Genomic DNA, 17,940 nt, shown 5'->3' on the forward strand with positions numbered 1-17,940 from the left:
AACATATTGAAGATATTTTTTTGGCTTCCATTATTGATTTTGAAAATCATCTATCTTAATTTCTAGTTTCAAGGTAATCTATCTTTTTCTGATTGCTTTAAAGATCCAATTTTTGTCTTAATATTCTGTAGTTTAACATATCACAATGTGTTGAGTGTAGTTTTTATTTAGTTTGGGATATGTTGTGCTTTTTGTTTTTATTGATTCTGAAAAATTGTTCTCTCTTAAAATACTGTCCCATTCTCTTTCTTTTCCAAAACTGTGTAAATGTGTATTGCATTAAATCATCTTACTTTATCTTCCTTTTCCCTTAATTTCTCTTAAGTTCCTATCTCTTTATAACTCTGCTACAGTCTCTGAAATGCCATTTTCTATATCTTTTAGTTCAGTGATTCTCTCTTTATCGGTGTCTGTGTCTGATCAGCCTTAAGCCTACCTATTGAGCTTTAAATTTCAGTTACAGGTTTTATTTTAGTATTTTATTTTTATTTTGTTTTCAGATCACTTGGCTCATTCTTTTTAGTTTTCTTTTCTCTGCTTATTTTTTCAAATATATCTATTTCTTTTCATTTTTTATATTTATTTATTTATTTTTACACTATACAAAATAAATTAGTCTCTGTGTGGTCTCCACTTTCAGAACTCGGGTATCAGGGTTTTCTCCTGCAAGTTTTCTGTTGATTATTCAGGAAGTTTTTCTGTATTTACTTGCAATGTGAGTTTGTTCCTGGGAGCCTGTCCATGCAGCATCCACTTACTCTGCCGCCATTTTTAATTCACCTCTATCTTTATTTCTTTATGTTAACCGTAGGTTTGTTTTGTTTTGATTCTCCCCTTTGCCTGCTAATTTCTTGTATCTGAGGTCTTTGTGGGTCTGATTTCTGATGTTTGCTGTCTCTGGTGTTTCTTGTTTTTGGCACTTCCTTTTCTTGAATACTTGGTGATGGATTTTTTTTTTTTTTTTTAACGAGTTGCTCATTTTTCTTTGAATTTTTTTGGTGGGATTTTTTTGAGGCCTGACACAAAGTTGGATTCCCCAGAGAGGATTTGCTTTTGCTGCTGCCAGGCACTTGAGTGGACTTTTGCTCTCAGACCACTTTATATTTGAAGTTTTCAAGGCCATCCATATGGTGTAAAGTTGGTTGCAAACTTGAGTGGTGACTGATTTTGTTACACATACCCATGCTTTAATACCATGATTCCAGAAGACAGTTTTGAAAAGTATAATCCAGTGGGATAGAAAAGGCACACTTAAGTACCATAGAGTATAATAAAAATTTATGTATGGAAGCCTGCAGTAACACAGAGGAAGGATCAAAAAAATCCCACTTGGGTTTAGGAAGTTTTCATAGTTATGGAATGTCTTGAAAAATGAGTCGAAATTTTTCCACTTGGGAAGTCAGATGAACTGAATAAGCAGATGAAGTTACAGATCTTTTAAAAGATATTGGATTATGGGTGCAATGTGGGCAGCATGGTATATTTCTAAGAGTGGTTATATATGAACTTACAAAAGGATAAGTGAGATTGGATAATGAAGGGCCTTGAATATCTTGTGAAAGTATTATTTATTTTTCTGATGTATTGATTTTTAGAGAAGAAGGGAGAGAGAGAATAAAACAACATCAAGCCAAGGCCGGTTTGGCTCAGTGGATAGAGTGTCGGCCTGCGGACTGGGGGGTCCCGGGTTCGATTCCGGTCAAGGGCGTGTACCTTGGTTGCGGGCGCATCCCCAGTGGGGGGTGTGCAGGGGGCAGCTGATCGATGTTCTCTCTCATCGATGTTTCTAGCTCTCTATCCCTCTCCCTTCCTCTCTGTAAAATATCAATAAAATATATTAAAAAAAAATAAAACAACATCAATTTGTTGTTCCACTTATGTGTGCATTCATTGGCTGATTCTCATATGTGCCCTGATTGGGAATGAGGACCAATGAGCTACCCGGCCAGGGCTTGCTAAAGAATTTAGAGTTTCTTTAAGTATCAAGTGGGCAGTCAGATATTTTTAAATAGGAAAATGATGAGATCAGGTATCTGTTTTAGGAAAATAACTGGCAGCAGTATAAATGAGTTATTGGATGAAAATCAAAAAGAATAAAACTTATCTGAATCAATAAGTTACAGTATTTCTACTTATGCATTTTCTCTTCCAATCTTCAGCAAGACTCAGCTCTGCAATCAAACCTTCAAAATTATTGGTCATCTTTTCTTCTTCTTTTTTTCATTTCTCTCAACTCTTCTAAACCATCATCATTTTTTAGGCTTTTACTCAGCCTTTATCTCTATTGTCAGCCTATGAGCTTACCTCTACTTCAAGTGATCTCATTCAACTTCCAGCTTCTAACTTCCTGACTGTTCCCCCACTCTGAAAAAGTGGTACTTCTCATTTATGGCCACTTGGTTTTAATCTGTATTCCTGGCTCTAACTTCTCCCTCCTTCTCTGGACCTTGCTCTATCTGTGTATTTTGATTAATCTTTAACCACTTTCTCTTAATGGGTTTTTATTATAATCATATTTTAGAGTTCCATCCCAAAATTTAAACATTCCCTCTTCCCTATCATGCATTCTCCTTTAACTTGTCTTTTTAACCAGACTTCTGGAAAGAGCGAGTGTTTGCTGACTCTTTTCATTTTACTGCTTATGCTTTCTTAACCCAGTGCAGTCTGCTTTTCCATCCTTACTAGAATACTGAAACTACTCATGGCAAGTTTACGTTGAGCTAATTGCGGAATTCATTTTTCATTTTTATTCTTTTTTTTTTTTTCATTTTATTCATTCAAAAATTAATGGAGCACTTTATTCCAGGCTCTTGGAACTACATCACTGAACAAAATAGTCAATAATTTATGCCTTCATGGTCTTGCATTTTAGAAAGGGATACAGTAAATAACAGTTTTAGAAAGAGAGAAACTATAGAGGGTAAGTAGGATGGGGTAGCGGGTACAGGTTGCAGTATTTTTTTTTTTTTTCCCTGTTGTTTAGTTGAGAGGGTCTGAAAGACAACATCTTAAATGTTTATTCAAGCTTTCGCTTGTGTCAAGTTTTCTACTGCCCTGTTGGCCAAAGCAAGATACACACCTCAGCCTGGAGCAGTATAGGCAGGCATCACGAAAGGGCATAAATTCAGAAAAGTGTGCAAAATGGGGGCATTGATGCAATCTATCCACCACAAAAGGAAATTTTTACAAGTTTGATGTGACTGTGTGTGTGTGTGTGTTTGTGTGTGTGTGTGTGTGTGTGAACATAAATGTTATACTGTTGGATATGATTCTGCATCTTGCTATTTCCACCCAGTAATATCTTTTTTTGGCGATCTATTCCCTTTAACTGCTATAAGAGTTTCAGGTTATGAATATATAGCGCATTTTATGGAGCCATTTTTGTGATGAATAAACATTTAGGTTGTTTTCAATTTTTCCCTTTTACTGTATTTCATAGTCTGAGATGTACCTTTTTTCTCATTTTATTTTATTTTTAATTTTTTAAATTTTTTTTAAAATCTTTATTGTTTGGATTATTACAATTGTTCCTCTTTTTTCCCCCCATAGCTCCCCTCCACCCAGTTCCCACCCCACCCTCTGCCTTTACCCCCACCACTGTCCTCATCCATAGGTGTACATTTTTGTCCAGTCTCTTCCTGCAACCCCCACACCCCTTTCCCCCTGAGAATTGTCAGTCTACTCCCTTTTTATGCCCCTGATTCTATTATATTCACCAGTTTATTCTGTTCATCAGATTTTTCACTTGATTTTTAGATTCACTTGTTGATAGATACGTATTTATTGTTCATAATTTTTATCTTTACCTTTTTCTAATTCCTCTTCTTAAAGAACATCTTTCAGCATTTCATATAATACTGGTTTGGTGGTGATGAACTCCTTTAACTTTTTCTTATCCGTGAAGCTCTTTATCTGCCCTTCAATTCTAAATGATAGCTTTGCTGGGAAGAGTAATCTTGGTTGTAGGTTCTTGCTATTCATCACTTTGAATATTTCTTGCCACTCCCATCTGGCCTACATAGTTTCTGTTGAGAAATCAGCTGACAGTCGTATGGGTGCTCCCTTGTAGGTAACTAACTGATTTTCTCTTGCTGCTTTTAATATTCTCTCTTTGTCTTTTGCTCTTGGCATTTTAATTATGATGTGTCTTGGTGTGGTCCTCTTTGGATTCCTTTTGTTTGGAGTTCTCTGCGCTTCCTGGCTTGTAAGTCTATTTCTTTCACCAGGTGGGGGAAGTTTTCTGTCATTATTTCTTCAAATAGGTTTTCAGTATCTTGCTCTCTCTCTTCTTCTGGCACCGCCATAATTCGGATGTTGGTACGCTTGAAGTTGTCCCAGAGGCTCCTTACACTATCTTCATATTTTTGGATTCTTTTTTCTTTTTGCTTTTCCAGTTGGTTGTTTTTTGCTTCTTTGTATTTCAAATCTTTGACTTGATTCTTGCGATCCTCTAGTCTGCTGTTGGATCTCGGTATATTATTTTTTATTTCAGTCAGTGTATGCTTAATTTCTAGTTGGTCCTTTTTCATATCCTCGAGGGTCTCGCTAAATTTATTGGCCTTTTCTAGAAAATTCTTGAAAAACCTTATAACTGGTTTTGAACTCTATCCAGTCATTTGCTTTCCTCCATTTCTTTCACTTGTGACCTGTTTCTTTGTCTCCGCATTTTGGCTGCTTCCCTGTGTTGATAGAGTGGCTTTGTGTGCTAGGTGTTCTGTAGGGCCCAGTGGCTCAGCCTCCCCAGTTACCTGAGTTGGACACTCTTGGTGCACCCCGTTGTGGGCTGTGTGCACAGTCTTGTTGTAGTTAAGCCTTGATTATTGTTGGTATCACTGGGAGGAATTGACCTCCAGGCCAACTGGCTGTGAGGCTCAGCTGTGTCTACGCTGGGAGAACTTCTGTGCTGGAGACACCCTTATGAGACAAGACTTGAAAAAGCCTCTGTGCACAGCTTGGATGGGGCGGAGTCTCAGGGCGGAGCAGACAGCAATGGCTTCCCGTCAGCCCTTCCCTAAGAGACCTCTGGGTCTCAGTGTCCCGCGGTAATCACTGCAAGCACCTCTGAGAGAAAGCTGCCCTCGAGTTTCGCCCGCTGCCAGACAGTCCAGTTTCTCCCCGAATGAGTCTGGGTCCCCAGAGTCTCGCCTGGAACTGGAGTTCAGAGCCATAGGGAGCTTTAGTCTCCTTCCATTGAGAAAGCCAGCCGCGTACTCAGTTGCCAGCCCTTTCTGTGCGTGCGCGCCTCGGTACCTCAGCCTTCTGCAGTTCCTCTGAGTCTAGTGTGCTTTTCTCTTTCCTTCTAGTTGTAGAATTTCCACTCAGCCTGCCTTCCTGTGGTTCTGGATGATATCCGTTTTGTCTTTTAGTTGTAGTTTTGAAATTGTTGTGCGAGGCAGCAGTTTAGGTGTTTACCTATGCTGCCATCTTGGTTTCTCAGGTTGCAGTATTTTTTTATTTTTTAATCCTCACCCAATGATATTTTTCCATTGAGTTTTAGAGACAGTGGAAGAGAGAGGGAAAGACAGAGAGAAATATCAGTGTGAGAGAAACACACCGATTTGTTGCCTCCCGCATGGACCCAGGGAGGAGCCTGCAACTGAGGTACGTGCCCTTGACCGGAATCAAATCCGGGACTCTGTGGTCCATAGGCCGATGATATGTTCACTTAGCCAAATCAGCTAGGGCCAGTTTGCGGTATTAATGAGTGATTAGGAGGCCTGAATTTGAAGGTGAGATTTAAACACAGAAATTTTGAAGATGCTGAGGAAATAGCCAAATGGATATCAGGGGGAAGAGGTTTCTAGGCAAATAGAATGAATAGCTAGAGCAGTGATTTTTTTTTTTTTCTTTTATTGTGGTCCTTGTACCAGCATTAACTGGGAACTTTGTAGAAATGCAGACTCTCAGATCCTACTCCAGATACTGAATTGGAAACTCTGGAGTTGGGGCCCAGCAATCTATATTTAACAAGCCTTCCTGTTTATTCTAATACCTCCTAAAGTTTGAGAATCACTGAACTAGGACAGTGAATTTCAATCTTTTTCATCACATGACACACATAAACTAATTACTAAAATTCTGCAGCACATCAGAAAATATATTTTTTGCTGATCTGACCAAAAAATAGGTATAAGTTTGATTAATTCATACAAAATGGCTTTTGTTGAGTCGGCTTTATTATTTTTTATTTGACAATCTAAAGGAAAAGAGGTCGGTGCCCCTGACTAAGCAATCAAGTATCACATGCTTTAAGAATTCTTGTGGCACCCCAGCTGAAAATCGCTGAACTAGAATAATGACCCTAAGGCAGAGGGTTACCTGGATTATTTGGGGAATAACAGGGAGGCCTGTGCCACTAAAGAAGAGAGAGTGCCGGCTTGTGTGGCTTAGTGTTGAGCGTCTAACCATGAACCAAGAGGTCAGTAGTTTGATTTCCAGTCAGGGCACGTGCCTGGGTTACAGGCTTGATCACCAATAGGGGGCGTGCAGGAGACAGCCAATCAATGCTTTTTGCTCATTGATGTTTCTATCTCTCTATCCCCCTCCCTTCCCCTCTCTAAAAATTAGTAACATATTTAAAAAAAAAAAAAGAGTAAGAGGGATGAATAGTGGGAGAGAAGAGGTCAAAGATCATCGGGATAGATCATGCAGAGCCTTGTAAGAACTTTGGTTTTTATTTTGAATGATTCTTGAGCAAATTCTTGGCATAATTTATTTTATACATATACTCAAAGGATCATTATGACCTTTGAGATCTATATTCAGTGATGTTTTTCTCACTAATCTTGATATTTTGGGGTTTCTGTGATACCATACACATTTGGAATTTCTTTAAAAATTTTCTTGGTAACTTAACTGTTGATGTCCTCCGTGTTCTATTTTTCTGGGGTGTTTTCAATTATGGTTTTAACTACCACCTGTATCATGATGACTGTCTCTAGCTCAGTTTAGGATACCATGTAATAATTTTTAAAATACTGCATTCATTTTGGAAGTATTGAGAATTGAAATAATTTTATTGTAGAGACACATTTTATTGGTAGACACATGACATTGGTGATTAACTATATGCTTGGTTTTAAACAATAACCTGCTTTTATATTCTTTGTGTAAAGTTAAATTTATAGTGTGAAATTTATGGTTTGTATACTTGCCTCTATGCTACTTTAAAGGAGGATGCTGCCACCAGTTATAGATAAGATAGATCCTCATCAATTAATAGGCTTCTCATGTAGGAGCAAAGTTTAGTGCTTTCTACACTTATTACTGAAAGTCTGTTTATGTTTTTATTTTTTTTAATTTTAGTATTCTTTGAAGTATGATAAATTTTGCTGTAATGTGACATGCATTCCTATAAATCACTACACTGCATAATTTGCACAATAAAAACCACAGGGTTTATGAACAAAATGGAATTAGAGAAAAATTTAAAAACTGTGTCAGTGACACATGAAAAAAGATAAAAATTGTAGTGCAGCTAGCTGTACATGTTAAAAGGGGTAAAAAAATGCTTCAAATAATACAATAAATGTCATTTTACTTTGAAAAAGACCTAAAATGTGTGTGTGGCAGTGGAAGATTTTCAGCTTATGAATTATTATAAAGTGGAGCAAGGAAGGTTATCTGAATTTGGATAGTGAGCTGTTACACCAGATATGGATGAGTGTGGCTGATAACATACACATGAACTGAAGTAGTTGGTAGATGCTCAAAGTTTGTGGGGTTTATGTATTCCTACGTGGCTTGGATCACCGGGGGGTTAGTTTTCTGCATTCTCAGTGTTTCTTGGAGACAAATCACACTTAAGCAAACATGAAATTTGTGTTATGCTCAAATTATTTTCTAATGTATCAGTCATGTTGCAACAAATTCAGATTTTCTTTTTTTTTTTTTTAATTTTTTTTTAAAAATATATTTTATTGATTTTTTACAGAGAGGAAGGGAGAGGGATAGAGAGCTAGAAACATCGATGAGAGAGAAACATGGATCAGCTGCCTCCTGCACACCTCCCACTGGGGATGTGCCCGCAACCAAGGTACATGCCCTTGACCGGAATCGAACCCGGGACCCTTCAGTCCGCAGGCCGATGCTCTATCCATTGAGCCAAACCGGTTTCGGCTCAGATTTTCAAAATAAGCCTTAAATTTAGCTTATTTGGTGGTTTTCCTTCTACTTACTTTGTCTAGGATACTTGTTCAGTAATTTCTCCATTTGTTGAATAAATTACCTGTTCTTTTACCAGTAGGTCTTAGGCAATCAAGTTAGGATGTTTGGAACACTGACAGATGAGGGGGAAAAACTAAACTTGGACTTTAGACTTCATTTGTGTCATCTTGAGGAAAGACTCTCTTTTAGCTTCTGAAGTGTATCTCAATGCTATTGTAAATATACTATAACTTTATTTGTGTAACTTTATTGTTGAGCAGTTACAGGTTAGATAATGCATAAATAAGATTTTGTAAATAACTTTTTCAGAAATCTGGGCCCAAGGCTAGAATTCTGGGAAAATGTTGGTTGGATTTAATTTTATCGGTACTTAACCTACTTGTGCTGATGCTTTTCTAGATAGAGAACCATTTCTGTGGTGTATAAATCCAATACAATCTCTAAATGTTGAGTTCATTTCATTTAGAGGTCTGAATTAATTATATTTTATCAATGTGTATTATATATTTTATAATGAAGCTTTGCTTGCTGTCTACTTCTATAGTTCTCATAATAATTATTTTTCGTTTAAAAATCTTTTTATCAAAATGGGCTTTTAGTTTATAATTTAATATTTTGAACCACTAGCTTTCTAACTTTTAGAAATGAGACCAATATGAGAAGTTTTGTCAGATTTTAATTTTCTCTAACAATATTTTTTAGCTTGAGAGATTGAGAAAATGAGACCCTTTAAAATTAATATCAAACATTATATAGCATTTATTTTAAATTGATTATAGCTCCCTCAAAGTATGCTGTTTTGTTTTAAAGGATTAGAAGATAAGGAACAAAATTTAGCAAGACGACTTAGTGCCTCAGATATCCTATCTGAAAAGGTAAGATACGACTTTGTGGGATTGGTTAGCTCTGTAAGACTGACTGTTGTACTGCTTTACTCTGTTCTTTCAAAAGGGAAATTGTCTTGCTTTCCACTAATATACTTTCATCATTGTGGTATCTTTATTTGGACATAAGCTTAAGAAAATCTGGATAGACATCTTGGAGTATTTTTCCAATAGGTTCAATTAAATTGTGTTTAATTGAAGTGTTATTTATTTCCTTAGATGCTCTCTTTGTTTGTTTGTTGAAACGTAATTTTCATCCAGATAATTTTCTTTTTTAATTATGGGAGGCATTACCCTGTGTGGGAAAGCTTCAGAGTTAGACAAACCATTCGGCTGCCTCCTGCAATGCAATGCCCCACACTTAACTTGGGCATGCGCCCTGACTGGTAATCAAACTGGGACCTTCTGGTTCATTGGTCAACGTTCAACCACTGAGGCACGCTGGCTATGCAGCTGACTGATCTTGTGTAAGCCTTTGCTTGCCTCTGGTTTTCTTCTTTACAAAATGAGTTTAATGTCATCTGTTCTCTGGGTTTGTTGTGAGGTTCCACAGGGTAAAATACAGAGGCATCAAACACTGTGTTTAACATTCAATAGGCAGTTAATAAGCCTTTTGTTGTTGTTGTTGTTGAATTAGAGATCTGGAAATAGCTGCATTTAAGATTTCAGCTAGTTTTTATGAGTAAATGGTAATTATGCAAAGAGCCTAGGAGCTTTAGGAAAGAGGTGGTCCTGAATTTAAGGGTGATACTATAACAGATACACACACATGCACATTCCATGCACATATATGTGTATATGTTTTTGAATATCTTCCCAGCAATTTTGTAAAGTAAGTTGACATTATACAGGTTAAGTGACTTGCCTATAGTTACATAGGACTTAAATGTCAGAGCAAAGAGTTGAATGAAGTTCAGTGCCCTTCTTGCCTATCAGATAGCTGCTTTAAATAGCATATAGTTGCATGGTAGAATCAGTGGTTTCTTTCTTTTATTCTAAAAGGAGTAGTTGCAAAAAGTAATTAAAGACTTTTAAGTCTCAGTGGAACAGTGATAATAGCTTTATTTTAAACTCTCTAGATCAGCACTGTCCATAATCTAATAGAATTTTCTATAATAATGGAAATGTTCTATATCTGTACTCTTTAATATAGTAGGTATTAACCACATGTGGCTGTTAAACACTTGAAATGATTATTGTGGCTGAGGAACTTAATTTTGTATTCAGTTTTGGTTATTTAAATTTAAGCAGCCAGATGTGACTCATTGCTACTATATTGGACAGCATGACTCTAGAACTTTAGTACTAAGCAGTAGAATTTGGTATGTTTAAGTGACTATAGAGTAAAAAAGAATCACAATAATTTTAAAACTCATTTTTTTACATGTATTTCCCAATAGTGGGAAAAGTAACTATATCCTGGTTTGTATAAACTGAAGTAATGGTAGTTCAGTTAGGGATTTATAATAGTTCATGTAAGGGTGAAACCTGTTGATATAGGAACTACTGTTTCTTTATGCTTAAGAATTAAATAATTTAATTGGGTTTTAGGAAAAATGTAATTATAATTCACGTATAAGAAAAAGTTATTAGAGCCTGGGTGGTGTGGCTCAGTGGATTGAGTGTCATGTCAGAGACCAGGAGGTCCCTGGTTTGATTCCTGGTCAGGGCACATACCCAGGTTGTGGGCTTGATCCCCAGTAGGGGGCATGCAGGAGGCAGCAGATCAATGTGTCTCTCTCATAGATCTTTCTCTTCCTCTCTCCGTCTCCCTTTTTCTCTATCTAAAAATCAATAAGAACATACTAGTATTTTTTAAAAAAGTTATTAGATAAGTGATCTTTGACCCTTTAAGTCTTAGACTTCTGATTTCTTTGCCTCTTCCTCCATACAAACACATAAAGAAAAAACATATACAATTTTGCATTTACTTTTAAGGGGCGGGGGGCCAAAGAACCAAACCTCTTACCTTATTCCCATGCAAATTCATGCACTCCAATTAAGAACCTCTGCTTAGATTGCCTGACATTTTCAGTTATATTTTAGCTAAAATGTATAGAATTTAATTTATAAAATTCTCTCAAAATAGGTATTTTCAATAGGAAAAAAGTTCTCAGACATTTGCTCTGAACCTATCTTTCTGTTTTAGCTTTTCTGAAGAAAAGTCTTGGGTATTTAAAATATCCTATATAATTAAAGGGTAATATGCAAATTGACCCTAACTGCGGAACGACTGGGAACTACCAGTCGCTATGATGCGCAATGACCACCAGGGGGCAGATGCTCAACGCAGGAGCTGCCCCTGGTGGTCAGTGTGCTTCCATAGGGGGAGTGCTGCTCAGCCAGAAGCTGGCTCATGGCTGGCCAGTGCAGTGGCAGTGGCGGGAGCCTCTCCCGCCTCTGTGGCAGCAGTAAGGATATCTAACGGCTTAGGCCCGCTCCCCATGGGGAGCGGGCCTAAGCTGTTAGTTGGACGTTCCCCAAAGGCTCCTGGGCTGCCAGAGGGATGTCCACCTGCCAGCTTAGACCCAGTCCCTCAGGGAGCGGGCCATCCCCTGAGGAGTCCCAGACTACGAGAAGCCGCAGGCCGGGCTGAGGGACCCCCCCCCGCCCCTGAGTGCACGACTTTTTGTGCACCAGGCCTCTAGTTTTAAATATTCAGATAAATATTTATAGGTTTAGAACATGTAATGTTTAAATATAAGCAAGTCTTGACATATTTTTTCAACACTATGCAATTAAGAAATACATATATTTTTAAAGTTTGCAACTTTGAATCTTGACTTTCAGTGTACCAGTTCTCTGTATTACTCACATGATGATCACTTTATTCTTCATTCCTTATCTCTCCTGGATCCTGGATTGAATTTTTTTTTAGTTCACTGGCTTCTAGATTTTTATTCTTTTTGTTTGGAAAGCCTAGTTAAATGCTAATCTCTAACCCTTAACTTTCCTTTTATATTTTAAGAATAGTTTATTGATTATTAGAAGGGGAGGGAGAGAGAGAGAGAAACATCGATTAAAGAGTGCAACATTGATCCACTGCCTCCTGCATGCCCCCTACTGGGGATCGAGCCTGCAACCCGGGCATGTGCCCTTGACCGGGAATTGAACTGGCTTCCTCCTGATGCATATGACAATACCCAACCTACTGAGCTACACGGGCCAGTCCTTCTTTGTTTTTGTATTATCCTGTTTCATCAGTTGTATCCTTTCCCTCCAACCCTACACATGAACATACGTACAAATTGATCTTCTGTTTGTATTATAGGGACTAAATTAGGGTCTAGGGCTATGGTAAGTAATCTTGTTTCCTTTATTTATATTTGCCATTTAAATATTTGCCTTAGAACCAACATTAAATTTTGATCATATAAAAGATTTGACTTGGTGAAATGTTTAAATTTAAAAATTGCAACTTTTTTTTTAAAGAAACTTGGTGAAGATGAAGAGGAACTATCTGAACTACAACTTCGTCTTTTGGCTCTTCAGTCAGCCAGTAAAAAATGGCAACAAAAAGAACAGCAGGTGATGAAAGAAAGCAAAGAAAAATTGACTAAGATGAAAACGGTACAGCAAAAAGTTAAAACCAGTACAAAAACACATTCGGCCAAAAAAGTTAGCACTACAGGTGATCATTTTTGTTAAATTCTTTTCAATGATTTTTGTATATCAGTATACTGTCTAGATTTTAAGTCAGAAAGTTTTGAGTGTGGAGAATTATATGGCCTTGAATGGAGGACAATCCTATGTAAACAGAATTGAGGAGTAGCTACCTATATACACTGAGTGGCCAGATTATTATGATCTCTGAATGCAGTGTATTTGTATCTCAAATGGGTACCAAAAGTATTCTAGACTTTTGCTGGAGATCAACCACCTATTTGCCCTGAGCTTTCTATCAGCCAGTGCAAAGGGAAAAACTGATCAGGTGCATGATTTACAGTATCTTTGATATCAAATAAATGAGGTACTCAAGAGAAGTACACTGAGTGGCCAGATTATTATGCGTTCAGAGATCATAATAATCTGTTACGATCTCTGAACGCATAGTAATCTGGCCACTCAGTGTATATCCTTCTATATAATAAAAGGCTAATACGCAAATTGTCCCCTCAACCAGGAGTTCGACCAGCAGGCAGGCCAGCCAACCGCCCATGTCCCCTCCCCCTGGCCAGGCTGGCCAGACCCTACCCATGCACGAATTCATGCATCGGGCCTCTAAAATAAATAAATACACACACACACACACACACACACACACACACACACACACACGTATATATACTGAGTGGCCAGATTATTATGCGTTCAGAGATCATAATAATATGGCCACTCAGTGTATATATGACTTAATGACAATGAAAATTATTTTTAAAGCTCTTGTTTTCTTTTATCCTTTAGAAAATGCTAACTCTGATAGAGACTGATGTTTCTACATTTTTATTTAAAGCTAAACAAGCATTGAGGAAGCAACAAACGAAGGCATGGAAGAAACTACAACAACAGAAAGAACAGGAAAGACTGAAAGAAGAGGAACTGCGGAAACAAGCTGAAGAAGAAGAGAGAAGGAAAAGAGAGGAAGAAATCAGAAAAATTCGAGATCTCTCAAATCAGGAAGAGCAGTACAATCGATTCATGAAATTGGTTGGTGGAAAGAGGCGGTCAAGAAGTAAAGTAAGGAGTGTAAGAATATGAAATCAGAGCACTATTCAAGTTTAAGTGTCCTTACCATTTTATTGCATATATTCAATCAACTGAGAAACAAAGTTCTTGTGTTTGGTACAGCTTGTTATATAAATGCCTTTTTTGGTGAGAAGGAAAGGTAGGTTGTAATTGAAAATGAGTCTTTGATAGTTATAAATGTTGAAAATAGAAGAAATAAAAGAAAGACTAAAATCATGGTTAGCAAATCCTACATTTAGCTTTTTTATCATTTTTTAATTAAATGAAAGTAGGATTACTAAATTGTAGTGAGGACTTATTCTAAAATGGCTGCTACCTAAGTACAGGGCAGAATTTCATTCATTTTTCATTATTTAGTAATGTAGAGTTAGAAGTGTGTCATGCTTTATTGGTAGACTATTTTAAAGAAAGTTAAATCATCATATAATAATGGCCTTAGTGGCTATTTATTTATTTTTATATATATTTTTATTGATTTCAGAGAGGAAGGGAGAGGGAGAAAAAGTGAGAGGGAGAAACATCAATGATGAGAGAGAATCATTAATTGGCTGCCTTCTGCATGCCCCCTATTGGGGATTGAGCCGAAACCTAGGCATGTGCCCTGACTGAGAATTGAACCCTGTGATCTCCTGGTCCACAGGTTAATGCTCAACCACTGAGCCACGCCATCCGGGCACCTTAGTGGCTGTTTAGTTATCAAGCATTTGTGAGCCTTTAGTATATATGAATCATTGATAATGACTGAATGACTAATTCTCTTTTATGGATGGTGTCAGGAAGTATATTGGAAATTTGATATTGATCTAGTGCTACTATCAGTGATAATTTTTGGAACTCTGAGCTTTGAGACTACACTTGTGAATGTACTAAGAAGAATAGAGGTGCTATTAAGAGTAAGAGCTCTTTAATTCTAGGGAGTCAGGCGTTTCATTTTCTTAAGCAAGGAATTTGTAAATTTGAACTTTTAAAAAACACTTTGATAGAATCTTAATTTAGAGAAAACTATTGTATTTGCACATTATTCCTATATCCATCTGTATAGGTTTTGCTAGTTTTTAGTTTGTTATAAACCATCTCTGTGAGTGACATTGTAAGAAGTAAAAAAGAAAATATGCAAATACATCGACCAAGAGTTTCTAGTTTTCAGCAATTAATTTATAGCTAAAATGTAACTTTTTTGGAAATAATCTAAATACAGTTTTCATGATATTACACTTGAATTTATTTAGTTTTTTTTTTTCTTCTTTAATTCTCACCAGAGGACATGTTTTTCTTTGATTCTAGAGAGAGAGAAAAGGAGAGGGAGGGAGGGAGGGAGAGAGAGAGAGAAAGAAAGAAAAAGAGAAACATCAATTGGTTGTCTCCCGTCCTCGCCCCAACTGGGGATTGAATCGCCAACTAAGGTATGTGCCCTGACTGGGAATTGAACCTGTGACCCTTTGGTGCATTAGATGATACTCTAACCAACTGAGCCACACCAGTCAGGGCTTTTCTAGTCTAGTTTTTTTTATACTGGGAGAGGCCATAAGTATTAAAGATTTTGGAGTCATCTTATTTTATAGAGGAACTAGAGGCCGGTGCACGAAATTTGGGCACTCGGCAGGGGGGCGGGGGGCGGTTCCTTAGCCTGGTCTGCGCCCTCTTGTAGTCTGGGAGCCCTCGGGGGATGTCTGACTTACGGGCCTAAGCCGTCAGTTGAACATCCTTAGTGCTGCCGCAGAGGTGGGAGAGCCTCCTGCCACCGCTGCTGCACTCCCAACTGTGAGCCCAGCTTCTGGCTGAAAGGCACCCCCCCTGTGGGAGCACACTGACCTCCTGCGTTGAGTGTCTGCCCCCTGGTGGTCAGTGCATGTCATAGCGACTGGTTGTCACTGTTCGGTTGATCTGCATATTAGCCTTTTATTATATAGATAGGTCAGTGGTCGGCAAACTGAGGCTCGCGAGCCACATGCGGCTTGCGAGCCGCGGTTTGCCGCTCTGTTGACTAATGAGTTTGCCGACCACTGACCTAGACTCTCGATTCCAATAATTACCGGCTCTTGTTCCTTGTGATTAAGCCCCTATCCCAGTGGTCGGCAAACTCATTAATCAACAGAGCCGCAGTTTGCCGACCACTGGGATAGGTAATTAGTAGCTCAGCTAACTATGGAGGATTTCATTTTATTAAAATGTATAGATAGTCCCTGATAGCTTTCATTTTTTATCTGACGGTTATCAACTACCTGTTATGTACAATGAATTTCCCAAATCAGATGTGATAGGAAGCTCTAACTGGAGCATCATGAGTTTTGATACTGTTTCCTAGAAAATAACTATTGTTTTATAATTTCTATTCTAAGAATAGACTTAAGAAAATGTTGTGAAATTAAATATCTTGTGTAATTAGTCTTCAGATCCCGACCTGAGACGATCTTTAGATAAGCAACCAACTGATAGTGGAGGAGGCATTTATCAGTATGATAACTATGAAGAAGTTGCCATGGATACAGATAGTGAAACCAGTTCTCCAGGTATGAGCTAAAACTCTTAATACATTTGCATATTCATAATTATTAAATAGAAAATGGTCCTGAAACTGCCCAAAACCTTGAAAGAAATGTAATGAACGTGAGATTTGTTAGTGGATTGTTCAACCATAGGCGTTATTGTAAATACTTTGAGAGCAAATTTCAAATGTGTAATATTAACCTTTATTTCCCATCGTTTCTTCTGGCTAGCATTTAAATAGACAGTGTTTAAACTCTTAGCTATTTGGTCTAAAAAGTGAAGATTTTAAAAACAGATGAGAATACTGCTTTATGAAAAGAAACGTGAACAAACCTTTGATCTTAAGTATCTTTATGTCCAAGATATTTTGAATTTTAGCCAAAAGGATCTTACTTGCTTTTAGGCTTCCTTCTTCCTCCTTCCAGTGATGATACTTTGTAGGAATTAGGAGATGGACGTGATACTAGTGGCATCTCAGGAAAGACTAGTTAGAACTGGTCAGGCTGTACCTCAATTAGATTACATATTCTAAGATGTGACTCTAACCTGGAGGGCTAGAGACTTCTTTAGTTGATATTCAGGGGTGATGGGCTGTGAGGTAGCTATTTTCACTAATTAAAGCACATGAAACTGAAGCAGAAAAATGAATGCATTTGGCATTTAGAACTGGAATACTTATTTAAATAAGACCATATGATCAGTATATTTCTTCCTGTGGTTATGTTTGTGAGACTAAATCAAACTAGAATCCATCTTTTAGTGTGTCTAGACCAGAGACAAGGCAAAGTCTGATTTGGGTAATGTTTATTGTTTTTAGGCTCATGTTTGATAATCTTACATGATATGTTTTGATTTCATAATTTAACTCTCTTTGGTCAATCTTTCATTTTCTTATTTCTAGGTTCTTAGAGATGATTCATAGTAATTCCCAAGTGTTGACAATATTGTTAATACTCTGTATTCCTATAAAATAATATTATGATCTGTACTTTTAAAAGAATTTTATAAAAAAGAATTATTATACAGAGGATGTATTTTCTACTGTCAGATTTTAACTTTTTCAAATTCATTATAGATATTTTTAAGAAGTAAAATGTTCTAAAGGCCAGTGTATATTCCAATGGGCCACAAATCAACCCCATACAAACCATGTGGGTAATGTCTATAATGACTTGTGAGACAACTGGGACAAAGAAACATTAGACTTTCTCTAAGGTTGTATAATTATTGGGTAGCAAGAGTAGTTTGAATCTGAAATATTTTATTGAGTCTTAAGAAACAATTTCCTTATTTTTATCTGCTACTAAGGAAGAAGAAATGCTAATAATTTAACTGGGATGCATCAGTAACTATTTCAGAATTATTAAAATATGGAAAATGTGTACTTTATTGATTAAATGCAGTAGGCAATTCATTTCTAGTCCCATTTGCTTTTCTACACAACTTAGTCAATTTCTTCACTTTTTTTGATCAACATGAAGGGAAGAATGGAGTCACCACATCACTGTTTTACTTTAGTTCGGGCACTTTGGCAATTTCGGGAATTTTTTGTTTTATTCCTTAAAAAGTATATTTTTTAAAAAATATATGTTTTTAGCCCTTCCTGCTCTATTCCCTGTTATCATCATTGGGTGAAAATTAGAACAAAGTGAAAGGCTAACTTTATGGTGATGTAAGGACAATTTTAAATAGGTGGAAGTGGTCTCTTGATGATTAA

At 37.1% G+C, this 17,940-nt stretch overlaps 1 protein-coding gene across 4 annotated transcripts in view; it reads left to right on the forward strand.

Annotated features, from left to right (window-relative positions):
• The window catches only part of ZFC3H1 (zinc finger C3H1-type containing), a 76,351-nt gene that overhangs the window by 13,357 nt on the left and 45,054 nt on the right, over nucleotides 1-17,940 (forward strand). For 2 of the 4 annotated variants that reach the window (XM_080661714.1, XM_080661716.1), the window contains exons 3-6: nucleotides 8,977-9,041; nucleotides 12,483-12,681; nucleotides 13,504-13,736; nucleotides 16,123-16,246. In XM_080661714.1, coding sequence (XP_080517840.1) covers nucleotides 8,977-9,041; nucleotides 12,483-12,681; nucleotides 13,504-13,736; nucleotides 16,123-16,246 — 621 coding nt within the window. The remainder of the gene's footprint in view (nucleotides 1-8,976; nucleotides 9,042-12,482; nucleotides 12,682-13,503; nucleotides 13,737-16,122; nucleotides 16,247-17,940) is intronic. The other 2 variants (XM_080661715.1, XM_080661717.1) reach the window with 1 other exon arrangement.

This window comes from Plecotus auritus (genome assembly GCF_963455305.1).
Source record: "Plecotus auritus genome assembly, chromosome: 3".
NCBI classification, from domain to species: Eukaryota; Metazoa; Chordata; class Mammalia; order Chiroptera; family Vespertilionidae; genus Plecotus; species Plecotus auritus.